General features: G+C 42.8%; 1 protein-coding gene across 1 annotated transcript; it reads right to left on the bottom strand.

Annotated features, from left to right (window-relative positions):
- Nucleotides 1-299: 299 nt before the first annotated feature.
- znf385a (zinc finger protein 385A) lies at nt 300-25,664 on the bottom strand. The gene is given in 8 exon segments (XM_054609201.1): nt 300-3,701; nt 4,111-4,151; nt 4,154-4,202; nt 4,449-4,633; nt 8,245-8,601; nt 14,365-14,539; nt 19,478-19,588; nt 25,551-25,664. Coding segments are annotated over 8 exon segments (1,284 nt in total). The 5' UTR covers nt 25,650-25,664; the 3' UTR covers nt 300-3,434.
- Nucleotides 25,665-26,433: the final 769 nt, after the last annotated feature.

The following is a 26,433-nucleotide window of genomic DNA, read 5'->3' as shown; positions in this document are numbered from 1 at the left end:
CTGTTTTGTTTTGTTTGTTTATTTGTTTGCTTGATGCAATGAACTTTACAATCCAAAACAATCAAACTAACACAACAATCTGTTTTAGGGTGGATTTTCTCTTAAAACATAAATGTAGTGAGATGTACTAGTACTGTGATAAACTAAGATATCCTGAAGGTACATGCATTACAGATACTGTAAAATATAATGTATAGTATTTTTCTTCATGAGTTATGACAGTTGATGGAAGTGTTTGTGGACCACACAATGATTGATTCATAAAAACTCAGAAGACCTTTGTTTCATTTAATGATTTATTGACATTTACTTTTTATTCCCACCATGGTTCTCTTGATACCAATACTTTTTTACCATAAAGTTTCTTTTTCATTTAAATTACATTTATAATGTTTTACTCACATACACATTTATTGTTTAATTTTCTTATTGCAATAAACAAGAGTAGCCAGAATGAGTCAGGTATTGCTACAATTCGCCATACAAACTCTTTGTCCCCTCTGACAATGAAATTCAAAAATAACTTTATTGGCAAGACAAAATTACACCATAGCCTCTCCATCTCTCTCTCTCCCTCTGCGCCGAGAGAGGCTGAGGGCAGAATAAGGCTAAGGCTATTAGCCTAAACACAGCTAACATGAAATACCTGCCCAGAAAATAGGCAACTAACATTTATTTCCCATATGTGAATCATGAGGATGATTGGGGAGTGGGAATTACCACAGTATGAACATTTCTGTGGTGCTGCTACTTGACCGACCTACAAGGGACAAGATCACTACACTACTTTGATTAGGTCATTGATCAAGATTCTAGAATCCAAAATAATTGATCAATCTTCTGAAATCAAACGTGCAGGTTTCTGTCTCCATTATTGTGTTAGGCCACTTTATATCTCCGGGTTGCTTCTGTCTGTGATTGGTGGGAAGTAGGGAGAGAGCAGGTCCCAAAACACACTAAAATACATGGTACACACACCAACAGGAAGGAGCACGGATCCTGGAATAGTATCTACTCACTAAGTGAACTATGTAAAGAAGGTTTCGTTCAGCAACAAAAAGAGCACAACGGTGGGAGCTGACACCAAGCCAGCTTCTTCTGTAATGGCATTAATATTGTTCCTCAGGATTTTCACTTAAACACATTTCTCACACACACAGAAAGAAAAAAAAATAATGTAAGTCCAAAAAAAAAAAAAAAAAGAAGCCTGTTGAACAACTCTAGCTATAATCCCTTGATACCTGGTGTTGTACCCTGTTCCCCAAGCAGAGATTACCATCGTAAAAAGGCCCTTTAATATGAAGGGCGGTCCCTAAACCCAGCTACACCTCTATCTTTCTCTTAATCCCTGCCAGTATTTGAAGCCTACTCCTCATGGAAGAACTGAAAGGTCTGTCAGCTATCATGCTCCCAGTTTACACATGACTCCAGACAACATGTCACAACATGTTACAATGATAACAAGTCACTCTGATAAAAATTGCTCATTGCATTGCAATATTCAGACATAGGTAAGACATTAGAGCTCATTGCTTCTCAATGAAACGGCACAGTGTACATCTCGTTCAGAAAAGGGTGAAAGTTTTCAAGCTGTCGAGCAAGATAGGTCTGCGGCTGCTTAGCAAACTTTTGTGGCTCCCCGATAAGTTCAGTCGGTCTGCTTGAATGCCAGTCTGTCTGAGTCAACACCATCCAATAATTCCACCCATCTTCTTATTTCTTCATGGATGCAGTTATTAACATTTCCTACCTAAAAAAATATTTTTATTGTGTCTCCTATTTTGCTCTTCTTCATGTGTGATATAGATGCAAACCAAAAATCCAAACCAAACAAAACAAAGTGCTCACAAGTCTTTGTAAAAGAAAACAAATCATGGTGCGTTTCATGGCTTTCATTTGTGAGACGGAAACTATCGGTCGATGCCTTGAGCTTGACGTCTTGGCTCCTTGCCCTTGGCGGCCTTGCCGGGCTTCTGGCTCGGTTGTCACTCCAGCTCAAGATCATTTCTCCAAGAATGTATTTGGCTTTCATCTTCCTCTCTTTAATTTGTTCTCTTTGAGCATTATGTTTGCCAGTGTTGATGTGCCCTGTGCTATACACTCATATGAACCTTTGTAGATGGGGGAGTTGAGGAGGAGATTAGGGCAGCAATGGAAGAGTTCTACCCAATGATGCAGAAGCCTGACCCTGCACGATCTTATTGAGAGGCAGCATGCAGAAACAACATAAATACATCAGTACACAGGGTCGCACCTAAGTCAACCTCCCCACCTACACAGTGAATCAGCCTGCAAATAAGGTCCAGGGAGTTGTTAGGATGTCGATCACTTTCTTTTTGATGGCTTAAGATGTCTGACCAAGTATATATGAACTATGCTCTCCAGTAATTTTCATTACTGTAAGTAAAATAACAGATTTTTGCCATCAAACACAATCTTAGCTAAAGATAGGGATCATGTATCATATACAGCAGTACAGTATGTGCAATTTCTGCTGTTTCTCACATCCTCTTTCCCCTTTAGTGAGACCAATCTCTGACTGATATGGAGGTTGGCAGATGTGCCCGTTGGTGCAGTCTATTTTAAAACACAGATTCGTTTGGGCCTTTGTGTGTGTCTGCATGCTGCCTGGAGTCAATTCATCCACTCACCCTTTCCAACCCTCCTCTCACCTCACAGTCTCAGGAAATGACAGCAGAGTGCAATCCCCCACAGTCACTTTTCTGCTCTCTTTAACCCCCCCACCATCAGACATGTTCAGATGCCGTACCACCTGCCAGTCAGCCCACGTCATGTTGTATCTAGTGAGGACCTAGTGTCACAAACTGAAGGATTGTCGCCTCCGGCGCTGAAGGGGACATGTACAGTACCGCTGAGGCCGCCACAGCTACATGTGGCGCAAAAAGCAAAGACCGATTGAAGCAGCTACCCTACTGACATAACATTATTGTCTTTGTTTTTGAGGTGCATAGGATGAAACGACACGTTGAGCCGTGATGTCAGGAGAAAAACAACCTGGCCCAGAATAATTATATAACACTATGTGCGTTTTAATGTTTCTTGAAAGATGTTCATGTGTTTTTTTTGTCGCTATCGAGGCGGCCATGACAGGGCCACAGTGCAAGGGAGAGGGACCAGGGGAGGTGAGAGATGAACAAGGAAGTTCAATGCATAATAAAAAGTCACTCCTCTGCTCATTCCATCTGCAGATCATTAAGAAGTCTTTAAAATGGAGGGAGAGTTTCAGGTAAAGGGAAGAAAGACATATCCACTCCTTCCTGCTGCTCCTTTCCCTTGCATTTCTCCTTGCAGTTCAGTATTTAAATGGTTAGATTTTTTCCCCTATCAATTGCTGTTTGTTGATCATGTTTGTATCTTCACAGTGTGCTTTTGGAGTGGCTGCTCCTGACTGGCCGAAGTCAGAGGGTGGTGTGTCAGTAAGGGGAGAAAAGGATTGGCCCGTGGGTGGTGCGGATGGGGCCGGGGGCAGGTCTCAGGATGGCGTGGCTGAGAGGAGGGCCTTGCAATAGGTGATGGTGTGGGTGGTGCGGGTGGTGCGGGTGGTGCGCAGGAGCTGCTGCACGCAGAGCCAGCTGGTTCGAGGAAGCTGCAGCAGCCATTGCTGCAGCAACAGCCAAGGGGCTGGGCAAGAGCCCCGCACCCAGACATTTGGTAAGATCCTTGGAGAAGGAGAATGAAGACTGCTAACAGAAAGGGGTGCACACAGAGACACAGGACGAGAGAGAGAGAGAGAGAGAGAGAGAGAGAGAGAGAGAGAGAGAGAGAGAGAGAGGGAGCATAAAACGATTGGTTCCAGAAGGTCAACACATGGAGGGGAAACAGATATAGACATTCCTCTTGTGACTTATGATCTATCATAATGCAGAGGTTTTAGCCCAATTGAGTTAAAAAATTTCAGAAGAGGACCCAGCCTGAATCAGAACAACTGGCGGCTTTTGTAAGGATCAAATAAACTCGCTCTAACCACTCCAGGGACTTACAGACCTCATGTTCTAGATTATCACTGTCTATCTGATCTTTGGATCTCAGGTTTGATGACTGTGTCACACAAGAGGATTCAGAATTCAACAGTGAAACTTGAAATGTTACCGTCAGATCAGCTCCCCTGTGCTTCTTGTGTCGGCTGAGGAGGGGTTAGGCTTGCCCGCCATGCCGTCCCGGTGCCTTCGACTTGATATGTGCTGAAAGAAAGGAACACAGAAACACAACTTATTCACAGTTTCCCTAAGTGGAAATATTTGCCAATTGCCATATTTAACTATCAAGAGTGGAATCAACAGACTCTCACAAAATGCTTGTTGTATGAAAAAGTAATCTTATGACTTCATAAACGTATATTGTATGTAAGTATTCTAATTCTAAATGTTAAATCCAATTCATTCATAACATCATTGGATAAAAATACATGCATAATTTCTTCCTCCTACCTGTTTGAGTTGCAGTTCAGAGTTGACCCGCACATTGCAGATCTCACAGTGGAAGGTTCGTTCCTGAGTGTTGGGGTCCACTGGCCCCCCTCCCTGCTCTCCAATGGGCTTGGGGCCCAGGCGAGGATACGCCTTGATGGGGCCCAGCCCGCTACGTGCCTCCAGTATAGTTTTGTGTTTGGTACCTGCAGGCAGACAGACAGAAACACACACGCAAACAAAAAACAGGTCAGCAACGCCATAAGCCAAGATGAAATTACATACTTAGAAGCTAATAGAATAGAATGAAATAATACAGTGGAGATGCATCATTATGTATAACAAATGACCACCTGTCTGTAGTAAAATGAGTATGGACAGCCTTTTTCTGTAACTCATAACAGTGATTGAGATATGTGACAGTGACAAATATCAGGGTATGAAAGACATTTTTTTTTACCAGTGGCTTGAGTCTCCAATAATGTACCACATATGCACATCATACAGAGCATGTTGCTGTATAAAGTTGTAGTGGTACGTTTTGCCCACTAGAGGGCTGCAGTCAAACAGCTGTGCAGTTGGAAGATGAACTCAAAGCCCTCTCTGATGTTAATACTACAGCGAACGGTTGATATTGTTTGATCAGTGGAGTGGGTAAGATACATTCAAGCAGTGTGCAGCGTAGTGAATTGTATTACCACTTGTGCCAAAATCAATAACAGCTCAGGACTACTGAACCCTTACTGTCGGGATCAATAATTTTGACTGTAAATGTCAAAATTTGAAAATTTAAGGCCGAGTTATTATGAGAAGCAGGCTTGTCTGAAGATATATGAAAGCTGCAGCTCTGTCTCTTGTCATACTGGATACTGGATTCTGAATGAGGTCCATGCTGTCGAACACTTCATTCATACTGCTGAGAAATCAAAACATAACTTGTTTCATTGCAGATGGGAGTGTAACATTGGACACATAACAGTTACATTTAAAACACAACAGATGTGTCTCTTGGCAATACCAAGCAATACATAGTTACATGTAAACTCTGACCTGTCCCAGAGTCCACCCAACGCCCTGCTATTAATCCAATCATGATTCCAACATGAAAAAAACTAGCAAATATATTCAGCAAATCAAAGAAGAAATTCTTTCAGATGTTCAATAAAAGATGTCCACCTGCCCATAAAAGGAATTTACAAGAGATTCAAAGCTGATGCATGTTTAATACATTTACATGAAGAATTTCTATATGCAGTGTTTTCATAATTTGAACCAATTATTATATCCAACTCAAGGGGGCCGCCTTTAAAAAGGAGACGTCAAACAGAGAGGCGCTCTTGCACATTACTTTCCCTTTCAAGTGGTCTGCAAAGAGTGTGCCAGAATACTTTCTCATTAAATAATCACAAATGTTGTTTTGGCTGAATTTTTTTTTGTCTTGCCCCCCCATCGACCCCTATGCCTCTCTACTCACAAAGTAATCCATCCCACTATCTTTGGCTCACACTTTGAGTCACTCTCCAAAATCCCTTTGAAGAGAGTTAAAGTTACAGAAGAGAGAGAAATGGTCGGGTGGTTTGACTAGGGGGCTAACATGGAGGCTGTAGGCTCCACTGGGGAGGAGGGGCTGGAATGACAGATTTTGCTCGTAGCCAGAAAATGTGCTCTTGGGCTGTCTGTTTTTGCATTCGTTCTATTTTGGTCTGATAGTGGATGGCCCAGTGGACTTTTTGCCTTTGTACAGTTGACTCATTGTGTAAGCCAACAAACAAGCATACAAGGCACATTGGAAAACACAAAAATAGGCAATGGGTTGACAGAAAATAACATCACAAACACATCATTTTTTGGCTTTTCTGCTGTTCATTCTCATGCTCATTCTTTGAGAATGACTGAGGGTGATTGTTTCCAGATTGTTCAAACTGCTTCAACTCAATTGTCATTCAGGGTTTGAATTTTGGAGCCAGCTGGCTGATAGCAGGCTGTGTCCCCAGGTCATGTTTAGAAGCTTAAGTTTACAGTGTGTGTGATCTATTTTTATACTTAAATGTAGATGTACATCGTAAACATGCTGGCAGACAGATGTAGAGTAACACACATTTATGGCTGTGTTGTTGGACTGACAATTAATCAACGCTAGATAAAGCCTGAACTGCAAAAGCCTTGCAGAGGTTACTCTAACCATAATGGTTGATGTGATTGCAATTTTATTGATCAATACTTCATCCAACCTTAAGAGGTATTTCTTGTCTGCTTTCATGTTTGGATGAGCTGGCTGCATCGACCATTACTCAAGGCAAATGGGATACAGTTTCACTGGGGTCAGTCCCTCAATGTCTGTAGTTTTTCTTATGTTTAGGAGAGTGTAGAGTGTATCAATAATATGTAGTGGAGGTCAGCAGTCACAAACTGTGCTCAGAGGAATTGAGGTCATAGAGAGCGATAAGACGGATTTAAACAGTGGGCACCTCTGGGGTATTTGGCAAATGTGTTGTCTGGAGTGAAAGTTGTCTGACAGAATGTTGAAGCTGGTATTGTGGTGAACTCCACAAAACATAATTTTATTTTATTCCCTCATGCAGTGGTAACCCGCCTTAACCATCCTCCTCTGCAACTTTTTCAAGTGGAAGGCTTCTGGCTATGGGGAACAGCTTTTATGCTGCTTGCTTCAAGTGACAAGACAAATCATGAAAGTTTGAGTGAGGCACAGTTTTCTTTTAAATAATCACGTCATCTGTGTTGGAGAATAAAGTAGGGTGTGTAAGCAGAGTGCTGCATGAGAGAGCACGGCAAACACACACGCACACACACACACACACACACACACACACACACACACACACACACACACACACACACACACACACACACACACACACACACACACACACACAGGTGAGGAACTTTGACAGAGTTCGTGATACCAGTAGATCAGTGCTCTGTTACATAGGTCGAGCCAGACAGTGTCAAACAGATCAGTTATCTGCTGATCAGTACCCTCTGCTGTGGCGCAGCCAGGTCATTAACTGAGATGGTAGCACTTACAGTAAGGTCAGCCAGAAAAAAAAGACTCCATTGTTCTAGACACCTATTTTAACAACTGTAATTGCCTTTTGAAAATAAAAATCATACTTCTATTAATATATACGCAGCAATTGCAGAAATCCCTGGTGCACTTGACAGCCAGCAATTATTTCTTAAGGATTGTAAAACTTAAAACTGACCTATAAAACGTATGAATATAATTTAAGAGGGAATGTAACTGCAAGTATTGTTTTTTTTATACTAAATTTTCAGCACAACATGTGATATTCTTTATGGCGCAAATGTTGTTTAAAAATAATGTAAATATACCACATCATTTCAAAGCTGTTAAACGTTTGAAGTTGTGAACTAAAACAGGGATTTCAATGAGTCTATTCTCTTTAATTAATCAGTTTTGGATTTTTCTCTGAGTCTATTAATGTCTTCTTGTATTCTTTTGCACTTTAACAGTATTTTTAAATTCCATTTTAGAATATATGAAGTTGCTACAGGGATCATTCTTGCCAAAATTCCTCTTGCCCAGAATGTGACACATTTTGTTTCCAGCAACAACAACAGCAGCTGCAGTGTGCTTTGAGTAAACAGAGAAGAATTCTACCATAGCTTGAAATACTACGGAGAAAGTTACACCCCCCAGAAATTCATATTTCATCAACTGGCTGATCCAAGAAAGTCACAGTTAATTCCACACAGTTTGATTGCCAGGGAACTTCTGGAAAGTCCAGAAGCACTACAGCAATTTCATCATATCAGAACTCACAGATTAACCCACCTTTGTTGTGGGCCTCCAGCTGTGACAGGGAATTGACAGCCACCTTGCAAAGTGAGCAGTACAGCAGCTTCTTGGCCTTGTCCTCCTCCGTCTCCTGATTGGACGGGCTGGACGCTGTGGTGCCGGCGGCTCCCGAAACAGGGGGTCCAGATCCAGGCTGCTCTGAGCTGGCGCTGTTAAAGCCGCAGCCTGGGGAGGATGAAGAAGGGGGGTTCAGGAGAGGAGTCGGGGTGGGCAGGAGGGGGCACACCGAGGGCATAGGAGAGTCCAGGGGTGGGGTAGGCGGGGTGGTAAGAGGGGGAAGGGGCCCCGGGGCCAGCAGGGACCCGTTTAATTGTGATAGAGTCTGTGTTTCATCTGCAAAAAAACAAAGAGAGAAACAGAAATAAGAAATAGAATAAATGTCAAATGCAGTGCAGTGAAAAATCAAAGAACTGATTTTGTGATCCAAAAAGCACATAACTCAGACAATAAAGTGTTTTACTATTGACTTCATTGTCTTTAAACTCAGCGGTGAAGCAAGTCCCAGTGACATACATTCTCTGCTATGTTAAGCCACATCTTTAACCACACCCAGCTGAAAGTGGAAGCCACGGTCTGCTACGTAGATCAGACAAACCAACATAAACCATTTACAGACGGAAGTGTTTTATATTTCCTATACTGTATATAGGACAAAACTGTTAAAAGGTCCTTTTAATTAATGTTACATATAAAGTGGATCAGAGGGGAAAAACATGCATGTCCCATATGTGTCAAGGCATGGGTACGGGTTTAATATGTTTTAGATGTTTTAAAGTTTTCAAGCAATTCTTTCACTGATGTGGTCTCATCTTATTAAAATATTTCCAAAGGGAGAAATAGTAAAAACTTATACCACAGCTTGTGAACGTTTTGACTCTTTCCAACACACCTGTTGTTGTTTTTGGCTGGGTTTCAAACAAAATAGCACTTGCTCTGCCATTAAGTGAGCTCTCCTCGCTCTCTGCTCACTCTCCTTCTGCCTGCTCTTTGTAGTTTTCATTTCTTACTGTTGCATGTGTTTGATTGCATGATGGCTACTCTTTCTTTTTTTTAATCATGGAACATGCTTATACATACAGTGCCAGACACATGTTTCTGGTCAGCCACTCCCATGCACAATACCTTCAGTGCTCTCTAAGCAATGGGTGTTGACTGAAAAAAGACCCCCTAAATTTGGGTTGGGTGTTCAGAGGGGACCAGCAGGCCCTTCTCCAAACTCCACAGGATGTACTGTAGCATAGAGGACAACCAATGGAAACCCCCTGGATTATGGTATTAAAGGGATAACATGGAGTATTTCTAGGAATAAAACAAATATTGACTTAAATGTCCGTTCAAGGATACCATGTGGTTTGACATTTTGTCACATGGCAGAGTCCAGAGGGGTTGTGATATATTTATGTGTTTGTCCCACCCTGTGAGTCTTAAGTGACTATATGATCATCTGTGCTATGTTTACATGCTCTGGTTACTCCATTGCATCATTTCCACTGAAGATGCCATTGTGAGTGCTTTCCATTCCACTGCTATTCAAGGTGAAAACGCTCCCTTATTCCATATTGGAAGTTTCCAGCTGCAAAGTTACTGGCTGCACAGAGAGCTTCAAACAAATGGAATAAGTCTTAGTCTGACTGTAAAGGACATTTAGGAGTCCATAAACCAGGTGCAGTGTGAGGGTAAGTGATCTTTGGAAAGGTTTGTGACTCATAATGTGTTTACTTTGCCACATCGCTGCCTGAGCTGGTTAACTTGATTGCAGAGCATGTACCTACGTAAGTGCAGGAAGGCAAAATTAAAGAGAAGCTGATCGTTCTCTCCATTGATGTTGATGAATTTCGGCCACACACAGGCACGTATGTATGCATGCACATGATTTTATTACAATGTAGAGAAACAAACTCAGAATCCACAGCGGCCATAACATGTGGTCTGAGTTAAAATCAAGTGGGGAGGGATGGAGATGGTTGGCCAAATAGTAACGAAGGATTTCATGATCCATGATGGCCTGGAGGTCTGCCTTACCAAACCATCACATCCAGTCACTGTTTTACCTCATACCACAGTGAAGTTCTTCTACATTCATCATCCTTTGACCAAGTTCAGCTTGGGGTTAACCCCTCAGGGCCTGCACATTAATTCAGCAACTCCAAATTACAAATCTCACCGAGCAGCAAAGTATTTTTCTGTCCTGTTTACTGACTAAAATGCAAAGCATGAAAGATGAATTCTAGATTTGCTTTTCTCTCTGAGTAGCTGGGACAAATTGCTATTTTTATTTGCACTGGGAATCCCACTGTCAGAGTTATTTGAATCCCCAGAAACTAGGGATATGCTTTAAGCCTAATTAAACATTGATAAGGCAGTTATCTGACCTTCTTCCCTGCTAGCGGGCCTCATAGCCAAACAGAAGAAGGCACTATTCACTGGGAGAGGTCAGCAGAGGGAGATAACTCAGTCCAGATGCTTTACACTATAGTCTGGTGTGTCTGTATTGCCTTAATCCACCTCAGGAAATTATAGCTATGTATAGTATGCACTCCATGGGGAGAGGTTTTGTTGATAAAGCCGTGAAATTCAATACAAACTAAGCCAAATTCAGACCAAACCACTTCCGCTGTTTGCTGCAGGAGTAAAAGTTCATGCTGATAGTGTGAAATTGCCCCTGCGCTAACTTCTTAGAAATCTAAAAAAAATCAGATTGCGGAATTAGTGTGAAAAGCAGTATAATAAGGAGTGCTCATGTAATCAAATGTTCTTTGTTGTACAAATAATGTAAGAGATCCCGTTGAGTCGGGAACCTGACAATGAAGCTCTTTGTTGTGATATAAAATGTAAAGTTGGAGGCAGAAAAACAGCGTTACTGCCCTAATCGATACTGGGTGTATGTGGACATTGTGCAGTGATAAGATACATTTAGTTTATTTCAAATGTGTTGCAATTTAAACTAAGGAAACAGAGGCTTGCATGAGTGTTTGAGTATTGTGAGATACTGTTCCTGCTATTTTTAGGAGGTTTAACCCAGGAGAGCATATTGACTGTGTGGGTAAGATAGTTTGCAGGTAGGTATGTTCTGTGTGTGTGTGTGTGTGTGTGTGTGTGTGTGTGTGTGTGTGTGTGTGTGTGTGTGTGTGTGTGTGTGTGTGTGTGTGTGTGTGTGTGTGTGTGTGTGTGTGTGTGTGTGTGTGTGTGTGTGTGTGTGTGCCCATTCTTAATGATTAACGAGCTAAGAAACTCAATGCTGGCCTGACGAGAGCCGAGGCTCATTCATAATGCAGTTGGGTGCCTTTTCCCAGTCTGGCCTGCATCCGAACTCTGAGTCACACAAACACACACACACACACACACACACACACACACACACACACACACACACACACACACACACACACACACGTCTTTTAGAGGCTTGTGTTGATTATTTTAGCTTGATTTAATCAAATAGCTCACTTCCAAGAAAAAAAGTTAACTGGTGAATTCCCTGAAGTCTCCAAGACAAACAACATATTGTGACAGAGCTTGAAAAGGATATCGGCTCTGTGTAACTGGATATGATAGTCACCTCATAGCCATGCAACCCAAGCCCTCACATGAAAGTCATTTGTTTAATTGACCTTGGGTGTGTGTGCGCTTGCGAGTGTTTGTATGGAATAAAGAGTGCCATAATATCAGTGTGGTTTTAACAGGGCCCTTCATTAGAGTGGGAGTGTCGGACAGCAGAGGGATAAAGAGGGATAAAGAGGAAAGGAAGGAGGGAGGGAGGAAGTCAACAGCTGTCTCTCAGCCAAACCTTCAGCTCACCAAGCCAAATTCCCCAAAGCCAAGGGCCTCCTCTTTGGGGGCAACTTTGACATCAAACCCCTTTGAGGGCTATAAAACTCATGACTTTCCCTGTTTTAGCCTTCAGCAAGGTCTCAGTGTGTCCTGATTAAAGGCATCACTGCTGACTGCGTTTGATACTTTAATGAGAAGTAATGCTTTATAAAGTCGGCATACCAAAGCTATCCTGTACTTCGACTGTATCATAGCTGATTGTCTCACAAGTGCTGTTCCATTAAATCCCAGATCAACGAACAGACCATTCACAGGAAAATTACTCAACATCAACAACAAATGCGTCTGTGTTGTGGGAGATTTGCACTATGGGAAATCTTCACCTCGACCTTCCATCTGTGCACTTGCAAGTGCTTGCACACAATGTGTGTGTATGTGTGTATATGTCTTTGCATGCATTATGCATACAGCTTATGTGTCAGTTTCAGAGTTACTGCCCTGTAGTGACCCATGTAAATGTCCTCAAGCCAAACCCCAGTGTCCGTCCTCCAGACGCTGCTTTCCCACTTGAGGCCATGCACAGCTGCCTGAGATCTGTTCCCCTACTGTAAAGCAGGGGGACAGGATCACATTGAGGAAATGCATCCAAACAAACAGTCACACACTCACAAGCAAGCCAACATGCAGGCAGACCAGGAAGAGACAAGGTTCCAGGGTCACGAGAAAGAGGCTTGGATGGAAAAAGGCATTCTTTCACATGTTGCTACTTTCAGATGTCGGTCATGGCAGGTTTTTTTTGGCTCCTCATGCTTTTGGAGCTTTCCCCGGGAATTCTCACTAATGGCGACAGGCCTGGAGCTGATGTCAGATCTCCCATTGGAAAGGAGAGGGAAAAGGACTGGCCCTCTTACTACTCTGGGATGAGCTTAATGAAAATGTTACATTATATTTTCATGCCTAAAAAGATAAAGTGATTTGCTAATGTCCTTTCTCTAGTATGTTGTGGCTATTTGACCTTTAGTGGACCTGTGTTTCATCTTTTCATTCTTCCTATTTGCTCTTTGACCCCCATCAATAATGTGGAAATGTCTGGTAAACAATCAGCTACAGACACCTTTTGTAAATGTCACCAAAACATGGCCGGTCTATTCACTGCCTCTGAAAGGAGAAGGGCAAAGGCCCACCGCAACCAGCCTCTGAAGTGTAGCTAGCAATTGGAAGATGAGAAAGTCAGGGAGAGAGAACGTAAGACTGAGACAACAGAGTCAGGGCTTAAGAGATACTGCTAAAGAAAGAGCTTGCAACTCCTCGACCCATGCCCTCTGTCCTTACCAACTAATAGGTAGAATCTTCCAACTGTGAATTACTCTTCATTAAAGTCAGATCAGCTGCAGTCTCAGTCCTTTCAAATGCTGGATTAGATTCTGGTCAAACTCTTCCACAATGGTGTCATCTTAATTTTCCAAAATAAGTCTTAGCACCACCCTGAGCTCAGGCAACATGGTTTATTTTGACTCTCATGCAAACAGTGTTGCACTTCTAAATAAGTCACTGCAAACACAGACACACAAACACATACACACCACAGTAGGAATCCTTGAAAAAATGCCAAGAAGCTGCCTTGTGTCCATATGCCAACTCACCTGCTCACAGTCTCAATGGATAGGCCCCAGACCATTTTAACATTGCACAGCTGAACAAAGCATTGCTGTGGTTAGACTGGGCTAATACAGGGGCTTGTGTGCGGTAGTGTAATGATGCCTCTATAAACCTGTCACTCATAAAGACGTTTGGTTTGGTGAGTCTATTCCTCTCTGTGCTACTCAGCTGTTGGCCAGACAAGATCAATCAAAGGCATCACTTTTGTGCTAAATTAAATTAAAAAGCCTGTGATCTGAACTAATGAAGCAAGAGTATCTTTTATGACACAGTGCACATTTATTAATTTGTCTGAGCTGCATTTTCTAAGTAAGAAAGAAGTATTAAGTATTACATATTTGGTTAAGTCTGTGCTCGCATAAATTAGTTAGCTGAAAAGAATGCGAGTGAATATGTGAGACACTACTGTAAATGCAAATGTAAGTGCAATGGTTTCTTAGACTTGTGTGACTGTGTTGGCCATAAGCTCTGCTGCAACCGCATTGGACCACACAGAGAGCTGAGATGTTAAGAAGAAGAACAACACACTGCAAAGCCACTGTGATTAGATGCCTTTGTTATTCTTGCACATTTTCCATTCCATTTTCCAACAAAATGATAAGCCTCCAAAAATCCCCGCATGGATTGAAATTATTATTTCTGTTTAATAATTTTCTGCTGTCTCACCCGCTTTGTTTGGCTCGGTGTCTAGGGCAGTGCCAGGGGCGCCGGGCGGGGACGGGGAGGAGGTGGGGGGTACAGTCTGAGGCTTGTCCCCCTCCTGAGGGCGACTCTTAGAGGTCTCGATGCCTTTCACTCTCCTGGCATGCCGGTTTCCTTTGTAATGGGCTTCTGCCTGACTCTATAGGAGAAGAAAATAATCAGTTTATGTTGTAAGTGAACAACAATGCTAACAGGTGAATACAACATTTCAGGCTTGATTAGACACACTGTGACACCCGCACACACATGCACTTGTCATTATGATAGCTTATTATTTTTATATATTTATATTATTATATACAGCAGGCAGGTTGACAGTGGATGGATAAATGGATAACAAGCTTGGGAACAAAAAGATGGAGGGATGATATTCGAGACCGAGACCTGTCTGTCGCCCTTGTCCCTTAGTCATCTTAATGTCAGGTTTTAAGATTAACAATAAATTAACATGCAGTGTATTGGGTCTAACAGTTCATCTCTCTCTGGATTACCCATTTGTCTACTTTGGGCATAACTGCTCCACAGTTTTGACATAATGTACATCATCTGCAGTCTAAGCCCTTATAATACATCGTGACAGTTCTTGGCTCTAGCTTTCAATACTGCAGCCATGCTGACTGACATGCCAAGGGCAGTTGAACTAGGGGTCAGTGAGATGCCACAATATCTACTCTCCTATAACACACACGCATTATTAAAGTACACATTATAAGCAGAAGGCTGGCATACATGGGCTCCTAGTACAACATAAATACTGTGATCGCCCTTCAGCTGCTCCCTGAACTGGCTCAGACTCTTGTCCAATTTAAACATGCAACCAGGCAGCTAAGACCCTGTCTGTAATATCTCATAGATAGATAAATTGCAATGCGGACACTGAGTCTGGAGGTTTTCAGGGACTGGAGCTCATCCTGCATTCTAGCAAGAAAGAAAAAAAAGTGGTGCAGAGATCTATTACAGAAGCTAGTGTGGCTAATCTCATAATGAAAGGCTAGCTACTAGCCAATGTGTTTGTTCAGAGAGTAAACAACTACTCATTCGTCTGGAGATTGCTTGGACATTAGGGGAGTCCTTCTCTAGTCTGTGTATGTTTGTGTGTCTGCACAGAGGTATGTGCGTCTGGAACAACATGGTGTATGAGATGCAGGGTTGCTATAGCTGTCGCTGCCAGCAACCCAGCTTCACAGTATAGTGACTGTGAAACATAACACACACAAATAAACAGTCACATACATGTAGGGAAGGGTGTACAAGTAGCCCTATTTGCTATCTGTTCGCCCATTCTTTATCTCCCCTCCATCATGGTTTAAGTGTCCCTCAATTAAAATCACAAATAGGCTCCTTACTGATACAGACACATTATATCAATGCAGCACTTGATTCAGATTGCTCCCTGCTGTCTCTACAAGTATTTGGTCTGAGCAGATGTGTCACATCCCATTGCTTAATAATCTTTGGATCGAGTGATGAAGGTAATTATCGAGCTAGCTGGTACAGTTAGTTGCCAGGGAGAGAGTATTGAAGAGCGTCTGACAGCTGCCACAGGTGCTGAAAGGCTTGGAGAACTTGGGACATCACACTGTCCACAGGCTCAGGACTGAGGATAGGGATAGAGGTGATGAGGATAGACTGGCCGACTGCAGGGGGTGTTGAGTAATGTTTGTACGCCTGGTTATGTATGTTAGCTGTATGTGTGTGCCTGATGGCATCTGGGACGTGAGCTGGCATGGTAAACCAGGGGCCTTGGCTGAAGAGTTTTAGAAGATCACATGTTTCATGTAAATCATGATGACAAACTGGGCTCTAGACATAGCAGACCCTCTGTAACTGTACCCTGTCAAATGGGTCTTAAGGCGCTGCTTTAGCAAAGCCTGCAGATCAAGGCAGAGACAGCCGTGGCTGCAAAGGGTGGGTGGGTTGGATGGGCTGCTGACAGAGAAGTGATCTCTCAGATAAAAGAAGGAATATGGGGAGATAGAAGAATACATGGTGGTGCATGACGAAAACCGCCACAGAGGCTCTCTAAACCTCTCCCACCAAGCCAAGTGGATAAATTGCCAAGCAGCTGAGCATCAGTGTTAGATCCTGGATGAAGAGAAGAGAAAGAGCGTGAAGGGAAGATGAAGGCGATATGGTGCACAGCCAGGGAACTACAAGAAAAGGAAGGTGATGTTAAGAGCTGGACTGGGAATGATATAAAAGAGACAAAAATCTCAGTGACAGGAAAAGCTGCATCACATCAGCCTGTGATGCCTGTGTTTCATTATGTAGAGGGTTCAAACTGAACAAGTGCTTTCCAGCATATCATTCTGAGGGGAAAGTCGTAATGTTGAAGCATAGCTACAGCTGCAGCTCCAGATGAGACAAAATGGGAAAAAAAGAGAGGAAGTTAAAAGTGAAAGATAATGACAGATAAATTGGGACAATAAACAAGCAAGAAACGGTGTGAGGGGAGGCAGCGGGGAGAGAGAGGTAGTAGAGAGGAAGAGGAATGGAATAAGCGATGTATATCAGCCAATAGTCTAGCTGCAGCAGCTGTGACGTTGGTCAATGCAGCGCGACAGAGCCTATGATGTCACTAATGCAGCACGCCACCAAGGTTATTATAAACCACCGTTTAACACCTCACACCACCACACGACGCAGGGACAGCGGGGCACAAACCCTCCCCTGAATCATTCCTCCTCTCCTCTCCTTCCCCTCCATATCTCCTCACTCCCACTTTCCCAAGATGCACTGGGGCTGTCAGAGCCAGACACTAATCCATGCCCTTGACGAATGCATCTTATAATAAGTAGTGGCAGGCAATTTTAGGCATTTCCACACTGTAAATAATGTAGCATGAGAGAGGGAGACAGACAGAAAGAGGGGAAGATGGTTGCTGAGAGAGAGAGAGAGAGAGAGAGAGAGAGACAGGCAGAGAGAGAAAGATCAAATGTGGACGCATGGATGATGGCAAAATGATGCGTGAAATGAGGGGAGCACGGTGTGTGCAGGAAGGCAGAACTGGATCCCTTTGAAGACAAATACATGGTCATGACTTTACATGGTAAGCCCCCATCACTTTCTTTGACCCAAACAACCCAATCAACCCACAAATGGCAGAAGAAAACTAAGAAATGTCAGCATCAAGGGCAAAATGATTGTTCTCTCACAAGTCAGAGCCACAGACTCGACAAATTAGGTGGGGAATGCAGCAGAGGGTTCTTTGAAGTGTTTCCGGCTGTATTATTTCCAACCTAGAAATATTAATCCTGACTTGACATTATGTAAAAGAACAGTGTGGGTGGGGAGTCATTCTATGGTGATGTAGAGGACAGGTTTTCTCCATTTTCTCCGCCATGCTTAGTAGGACAGCACAAATTACACACAGCCTGCTGCAAGTTTGACATTGCTGGTATACTGCAGTGTACGCTTTTTTTCTTCTTTACACTGGAAGCGAAAGTGACAATGACAGCAGAGAGGTGGTGTAGTCCTGCATATCATAATCCTGAGGATTAACGTGTGTATATGTGTGATGTGTATATCTTTTCAGGAGCTAGAAGAAAAGACAAGGCTGCATACTGTTACCAGTTTCACATGTCCACAAAAAAACATGACATGAGCTTCAGAGTAGAGACCAAATTCTCATGAAACCTAAAAGATACGCTCCAACATTTCTTCTTCTTTATTTATTTTTGATCGTTTTGGAAAATCATACCTGCTTATGCACATCACAGTTTGTTTTATTTGTCTGTTTATTGTTGTGGCAATTTTTTGATGCTGCCCAAGTCTCTCTTGACATTGAAAAAAATGTAGATTAAACCAGTCATACCTAGAGTTTACCAAACGATTCATAGATATTACATTACATTACATTACATACACAGATATAATGGCACTGTGAGGATAAGGAATCTGATGATGACGTGGGCAGACTGTCCAAATATATTAGGTCTATGTCAGAAAACAACAAATGTCAGAAATGATGTTTTGAGAGGTAAAGTGCCGCCTACTGCTATTGACAGTATGTATCCCTCCACTATGCACATGCTTTCCAGTCAGAAATGCTCAACACACATCGTGCTTGTTTTTTTTCTATATTTTAGAGCGGATGTGATGACAAAAATACAGTAAAGTCAGTTTAACCATTAAGTTAAATATTTCAATTCCATCAGGACATGTTGTTAACCACTTGCTGTGGGGCTCAAAGTATTTCATGATATAAACATCTTTGTTTCCTGCGCCTGTGAAGATATACAGCTGAGAAATCTGCAAAGAGTAGGCTTAAGATTACAGCCCTGCAGCTCCCTGACCACATGGAAACCATAATTGTAGACCTGAGGAGTATATATAGCACCGGTCCACTCCTTAATGTTGAGTATTGTGGATAGATGTACGCCCTGGACCTGAAGTCTGCACCACTGAATATGGAGCATCACAGCCAAATTATACACTGCACACATGACATTTGGCACTGATGTTGTCATGTGTCTATCCTATTCGTCCACAGCAAGAAGAAAAGACTAAGAATGGGTTGGTAACACATAAAATACTTCCATAATTTGTGTTTTCTTTAATTTATCATCAGTCATGTATGCATCTTGCCCTGGGGTATAATGTGCTATTAAACTCAAATTATAAACTACACCATATGGACAAAGAGATGAAAATATAGTTGAAATTAATTGATAGAATTATACAAAAGCATGAAAAAAATCAACTTCTAAATAGCTTCCTACTTCATGGAATGCTTGAGTGAAATTAAATTTCCACATGTTGAAGATCTTCTACTGCAGCTCTCTCTCGTCTTTGTGCTGCAGTGATTATTAGAACTAACTCTGCACTGTGTTAAAATAAATTAAATTCCAACGAGGTCGCCACTGCCAAAACACAGCCCAAACAAATGTACCACATACTCTGAGTCAACACCCGCTCTCTGGAGAGCAAATAGGATAGAAAGCCTTCCAACACATTCCTACAGACAAGGTGTATGAGGTGAAATATGGATGCATATAAACAGCAAGACATGGGATATTTAATGCCACTTGGGAAATGCAGACATCCCAAGAAATGGATTTATTCTATATTTCTGTACCTCTGAGTTGAAGCGGATCTGGCAGACGTTACAGGAGATGACTGGCCGCTTGGTCTTGATCAGTGGAACTCCAAACGTGTGGTTGATCACAGCCTTCTGCACTGGATCCATCTGACAGGGAAAATAACAAGGGAAGAGACAAAGAAAGAGAGGCATGTGAGCTATAATTCATACTCTGTTACTACAGTCCTGTGCTCCAGAAGTCACAGTTCTACAAGTCAACAGGCCCGTCCATGCCCTCTACCTCGGATGGTAAAGGTCAGTGTGGCGTGGGGAGGCCCACAGTTTGTCTGCCCAAGAGACTAAATTTAAAAGTCACACTGACCACACGCATGGGTGGACAAAGTGTGTATTTATAGTGTCAATTCAATATTTGTTGGATGTCTGTGTTTACGTTCAGAAAACAGTGGTCAACTGCCGACGTAATGCCGTAATTCAAAACTGAGACACCTGTTGCATCCTACCATAGTTCAGGCTTCTGATCCTGACCAGGTTGTAGTTCATACTGTCCCTTTGTTAATTGTTTCAGCTGGTACGTCCATCATCTACATGGTGTTAAGCACCTCGTATAAATTTAACTTACTCGCTTTAGGAGCTCTACATGGGGTCGACAGCTAAGCTGCCCACTTAAACTCTGTCCCAGACACAAAAGACCCTGCTTGTTCTGATCTAAAAGGGCACCATTCCAATTATTTATCTATGTTTGAAGCTGCATTTATCTAGTGATCAATGTTAATTGACCTTAGCTTTATTCTGGAGTCAATGGCTGCTGAGGATTTCCACCACAAACAATTTTCTGGCACTATGTCTACAACTAAAGCGGGCAAAATGTACAAGATGACGTGGCACTGTATGCATACTAAAAAAGGAATGAAGAGAGAGAAAAGTTCTGGCCTGAATAACACAATGGATATGATGCTGTTTGTTTTGAATTCATAACTTGGGGAATATTCCAGAGAGTCCTCCAAGTCTGATGCAAGCCTGTTGGTTTGGAGAGGGCAACAGACTGTGAATGGCTCAATTTGGCTCATCTCTACTTGCAATTTGGAAAATTACCAAACTTTGCCTGAAGCTATCTTGCACCCAGAGCCATAGTCTCATCTAAAACTCAAATAGCTCAAGAATCTGGCCTGAGGAGTGACGGAGACAAAATAGCCCATAAAATAAATATTCTTATAACTCAAGCACTTACAAATGCAATTTCTGCACGGTGCAAGTTACTCGGCAACTCCAAGGAAACCGGGTAAACAGACAGAGAATGAAATGGGGAGGAGGCCCGAGACATTTAGCGTGACAGGACATTACAGAAACACACCATCTGGAGGGGCGAATGAGTGAGAGAGTGGGAGAGGAAGATGGACCGGGATGGAAAGAAAGAGAAAGGGAGGGAGAGATGGGAAAGAACCCAGAAATAGAGGGAGAGAAAGAGGCCCAGGCCGGACATCCTCACATTGCACATTCTTATCTCATTTGGCTTCTTTCCCATACTCCACGTTCCATGACTCCCTCTATTTCTCTCCCCAGAAACAGCCTAAAGGAGGCTCTACTGCTGCTGTGAATTCAAATGGAGCGATGCGGAGGGCGGATATTGAGCAATGACGTTGGTTGATGAATACTACCTGAGCAACTGCATAAATACCTCAGCTGTGACTCCGCAATAGCCAGCTGAAGAGAATATGAATTCTACTCAACTTTATTGTAAAAATTTTGGAACTCCTGCCCAATGTTACCCCAACTCCCATAATACAAGCAAACATAAATGAAAAGCTGTGTGTCAAAAACTGTATGCCGGTGTCATTACTGTAACCCATCATCAAGTTTAACAAGGGCTCGGTGGAGTAACTGTACACATGAATCATGGGCTTCTCCCCAGTCAGTCATACAGTACTCTGAGTGTGGGTCAGCTATGATCCATCCAGTCTATTCAGCTGTTAAAAACACCGCCCAGCTGCCAATAAGCCTTTTTGGACAGCAGCTCACATGGCCTCCTACCCATTTGCTCTCCAAAACATGACCTCATGAAATAGGAGCTGAACCTCGTGATGTAACTGAAGAGGGTTTTTCCAAAACTCACTCAAACCGCTTTTGACCAATTTTTGAGAAAATCAACAATTGTCTTTTAAATTTGCTGTGTTTTCTGCATCAATAGTTGATGATTTGAATCCCTTTCATGTCTAAAATCTGCGCTTTTATTCATTCATAAAATTAGACCGAGTGAGTTTTGGAAACATGTCAGTTCGAGCTGTTTGAATGTGGTCAGAGCTCTGACAGATTGAAGTAAAGCACACAGTCCATTGACTTAAACATCACTCAGCGGTAACATCAACAGCTCTAGAAGGCCTTAAGACCCCAACTCCTAAATGCCCTTTGTTTACACAGAGTTTTATCTGAGGAGAAACAGACCAAAGAGCAACCAAGCATCTCTCAGCGCACTGCACAACGACATGCACCTAAATTCACCACATTCCAATATTTTACAGTCTTTTTCTTTCATTGTCTCTTCTCTCCACTGTTTATTTTTCAGTCTTACATCCTTTCCTTGTTTTCTGCACGCTCTCTTCTTCTAGTGTGTTTGATCAGTGCTCAGCAACAAAATGTTTGAAAGGGTTGAATACCAGCAACGAGGAATGCACTGTTCTGTGACTCTCGGTGGGACCACTCTGGCAGTCTGCACTCGAGTCGGCACTGTGCCAAATAAAAAACAGCCTTTGAAGCTCTAAATTCTACAGTACTTTTGAGTTGTGCCCAGATTAAGACACAATTGGGTGAAAAAAAGGAACTCCAAGCATTTAGGCACTCACCTTCTTCTCCTCTGTGTCTGATGAAGCTTGGAGCTGCATTTGTCCTCCTGTGTGTGTGCTGCTGGCCAAGGTGTTTGTTTGAGCCTCAGCATGGGTGAGATTGAGAGTGTGTGGTGCACCTTCCTCACTCATTCAGCCCCCCGGTTGGTTGTCAATGCTGAATACAAACTAACTCACTAAGAAAAAAAACCTCACTTGTTCCTTGTGATGCATTGCCAGCTACGATTTCTTTGTTTTTCCCCTTTTGGCACACTCTCTGCTTCTCTCTGAAATGCTGCAAGAGAAGAAGTAAGTGTCTGCTGTAAGGATTTTCTCAAATCTCTTCCTTACTCTCTTTTTTCACTGACACATCACCTAATAAGTTCCTGTCCCCTTTGATCAGACTCCTTCTCCTCTCCTCTCAGCTGCTTTCTCTCTCTCTCTCTCTCTCTCTCTGCCTCACGCTTCCCTGTAGTGCATTTCCCTAAGTTTGCTTTCCAGTTCTCTCCTCCCCTCGCCTTCTCTCTCTCTTTCTCTCTCTCTCTCTCTCTCTCTCTCTCTCTCTCTCTCTCCCCCCCCCCTTCATGCATACAAGATCTGTCCAGATGTAGCCAGGATTGGGTGACCCACTCTCCTCTTGCTCGACTCTCCACCTCTTCCACAAGTTCACACCAAATGTCATCATCAGCCTCTAGAGCTTCTGCCTGCCCCATCAACCCCCTACCAAACTGCATATGACTACACACACACACACAACCGCCCCCACACACGCACACACAGACTATATTTCTTCTCTGGTTTCTTGCTACAGTGGTTTGAGGACATATGTGATGCCTTGTAGCCAGGTGCCATTGGTGCACAGAATATCTGATAAAGCCCTAATCCACACTCTAAATGATTACTATTTGGATTAGCATCAAACTTGTAGAGGCAACAGGTGTGATGACTTGTCAGTCAATTGTTTTGGGGGACATATAAGTGCTGCAATAAGACACCAAATGAGAGTTGTTTAGGAGGAGAGTGAGAAAAGAGATAAGAGGAGCTGGGACAGCAGGTGAGATTCAACAAGTTTGCACACGGCTTTGCATGATTGGACACTTTCATTAGAAATTCCTGACTTTGCAGCCATAGCAAGCCCACACCAGGACATGCATCTCGGCTCGGAGGTGCAAGCAGGTGCGTCTATATCAGGACCAGCTGCTGCAGATAAATAACTCAGACTTGCACTGTCTAGAGGCACATTGAGCATGACAGGCAGGTAGAGGACAAATCACATTAGCTGACCATTAAAGCTGTATATGGCTTTAGGAGTGGCCATTTGTCTGCTATGAGGCTAATAACCCTCAATGTGAGTCTCATTAAGGCTGTACAAACTCAGCACAGATCATTTAATAAGAGAAAATGCTGCTATCTTCTTGCAGGGACATTTCCCAGTGTTACTGCTGCTATAATGCTGTGGCTCCATTGACATAGTGTTCAAATCATACATTTATCCCAGTGTGTGTGTGTGTGTGTGTGTGTGTGTGTGTGTGTGTGTGTGTGTGTGTGTGTGTGTGTGTGTGTGTGTGTGCGTGTGTGCGTGTGTGTGTGTGTGTGTGTGTGCAGAAAGGCACCAGGTGGCATCTAATAAACTGGAAATGGTACCTTTTTAGTGTGATATAATCTTAGTTCAACCTCTATTCATATAGTAGAATGAAATAGATGAGAACCAAACAGTCATGCTCTGATTGTTTAAACATCCTTCTGCCTAAAAGCCCCAAAACACATAAAATATTGTCAGTAATGTAAACAGAGCTGCAAACACTTACTCTATTACTCTGGGGCTTCCTGTAAACTAAATAAAGAATAAAAAACTGTGGAAAACCTGAGCCCTGACATCCTCCATAGGACAGCATAAAGGCAGAGCCCTCACTAGCAGCAACCAAAGATATTGATTTTATTTTAGCATTTTTACGGCACAAAGATGCATTCAATACACGCCTCAGATAAAACAACTGTCTGTGTTGACTGTGCACGACTCTCCAGGCATCCTCCTCTGCCCTTCAGTCAAATATCAACAGTACTATCATGGTCAGTCATTTATCCATTGTTTTTAATGCAATGCAGTAAAAGCATGAAAGTACTGCCCATGTGTACGTGCCAATATGGAGTGGAGCTATAAGGTCAGACTGTCCTCCAAGCCTCTCCTATGGCCCCATCTCCTGGCCACAGGGCTGTAAAACACCATTGAGTGCTGGCTCACAATCTTCAGCAGCAACAGCTATTAACATTCACAGCGTCCCTGTGGACCTTTTTACGTAGCTAACGTTCTGATGAGGAGGATGGGTAGCAGAGGGATGTTACAGAGTGAGGGAGAGGGAGAGGTTCAGAGGGAGTCGTTTTAGAGACAGACTGAAATAAAGAGCAAGCAAGACTGATTTCAGGGCTGCGCTATCAGACGCAAGAGTGGAAACTAAGTGCCTGCGTAATTTCAGTATCTCTATTAATCCATGTCTGCTGGGTACACTGCAGTTTTAACATCAGTGAGAATTCTTCCACTTATGTCATGGCCCGTGGAGGGCTATTAGAAATGACTGTACTGTTAAAATGTGTTTAACAGGGTCTGGACTCCTGTTACTATCCCTGTATTATACGCAGTGAAAGCACGTGCCAGATATTTCCAATTAGTAACAGGGGATTGCTATGTCGCACCTTTGCGAACCACAGCCGAAAATACCAGGCTGACACATGCAGAGAATAACAGACGTGGTCCAAGAATAGCATTGCCCCACATACAGTACATATAAAGTTTACAGATTTTACATATTGCTGACAAGAAATGTGTTGACATTCCCTAATGGAGTCTGGAGGAACAGGCGGCACATTATGCTGAGTTGGTGAAATGCAAAGTGTCTCTACGGACCAATCTAAATGATAAGATGTTAGTCAGGGCCTGGGGAAACAGGAAGATCTCTCTCCTTTGAAATAAATATCACATAAAAAAAACTGTGGGGTTTGAAGTACACAGCTGTAAGGATGGCCGAAGAACTGCTTTTTCATTCTGTGCTTTGAATTAAGGAATGGGACAGAGTGTGTTTACATGAAATAATACAGTCTTAGGGATACCCTTCTTTCCTTGTAGTGAGGCCTGGCTAACACAACATGCATTTGTAATGTGAATACGGCACGACTAAACAATGTTAAAGACAATTTAAAGCATTAGAAAATATATGTAACACATGGGCAGTAATCAAATTATCACTGTATTATAGAGTTAATATCATCACCATGCCCTGCACGTCTCCAACTCTCACCGTGTTGAAGTTGTGGAAGAGGCTCATGCTGTGCGGAGGAGGGGCAGTATCCATGGGGAATTGCAGGAAGGGTTTCATGTCCAGGTGGGGCTGAATCATTGTAGGGGTCCGCAAGAACGTTGGCACCGCCGCCCCGGCCCGGTTTATGCCTCCTGCACACAAAGACGGAGATAGATAAATACAAACGCTCATATGTGTGAAACAGAATTAGAACGGCTTCCAAGCTGTGCGTTCATGCACAAACTATGTGGCACCACAGTGGAATATGTAGTCTCTAAACTGGGAGAAAAAGCAGCATTTGGGCTGTAAGGACGTTTGAATGATTGCTGTGGACACACATTATCGGTATTCCTGACCAGCTAGCCAAGACTAAAGCGCCAAAGTGCAGCAGCACTGCTGTGTAGAAATGCTGTGATACTGACGAAGCATTTCATTATACCAAAACATTCACATTAAATGAAGCAGGTATGCCACAGAGAAGAGAAGAATACCACCGAGGCTGTAGGGATTTCTATTATCCACCTGCCTCTCTTCTCTACTCTCCTCCCCTGGGAGACATCTGCAGCTTGATGATAATGAGTTTCATCTCAGCGTGAGTTACTTTATGTCATCCTGCCTCGTGCACGAGAGTTTGATCACTTAGTGGTTTCCAGTTATGGAATGTATGAATCATGGACTCTGATCCCCCTACTCACGTCTGACACATGCTCGTGGCTTTGACTGCATCCAACGTGCTGTTTGAGCAGATTTGAAAAACAAACAGTCACTGCAAGGGTATCCTACCACACACCTGTATATACACACACAAACACCGGTGCCCCAATGTCAGTGTTTAATTCTCCCATAAAAGCTGGCAAGGCTGCTCTAATGATACACGGCTTCC

The sequence above is a fragment of the Anoplopoma fimbria genome, chromosome 12 (genome assembly GCF_027596085.1).
Source record: "Anoplopoma fimbria isolate UVic2021 breed Golden Eagle Sablefish chromosome 12, Afim_UVic_2022, whole genome shotgun sequence".
In the NCBI taxonomy this organism is placed as follows: Eukaryota; Metazoa; Chordata; class Actinopteri; order Perciformes; family Anoplopomatidae; genus Anoplopoma; species Anoplopoma fimbria.
The sequence above is the reverse complement of the archived record's forward strand: the minus strand, read 5'-3'. Positions and strand labels throughout refer to the sequence as shown.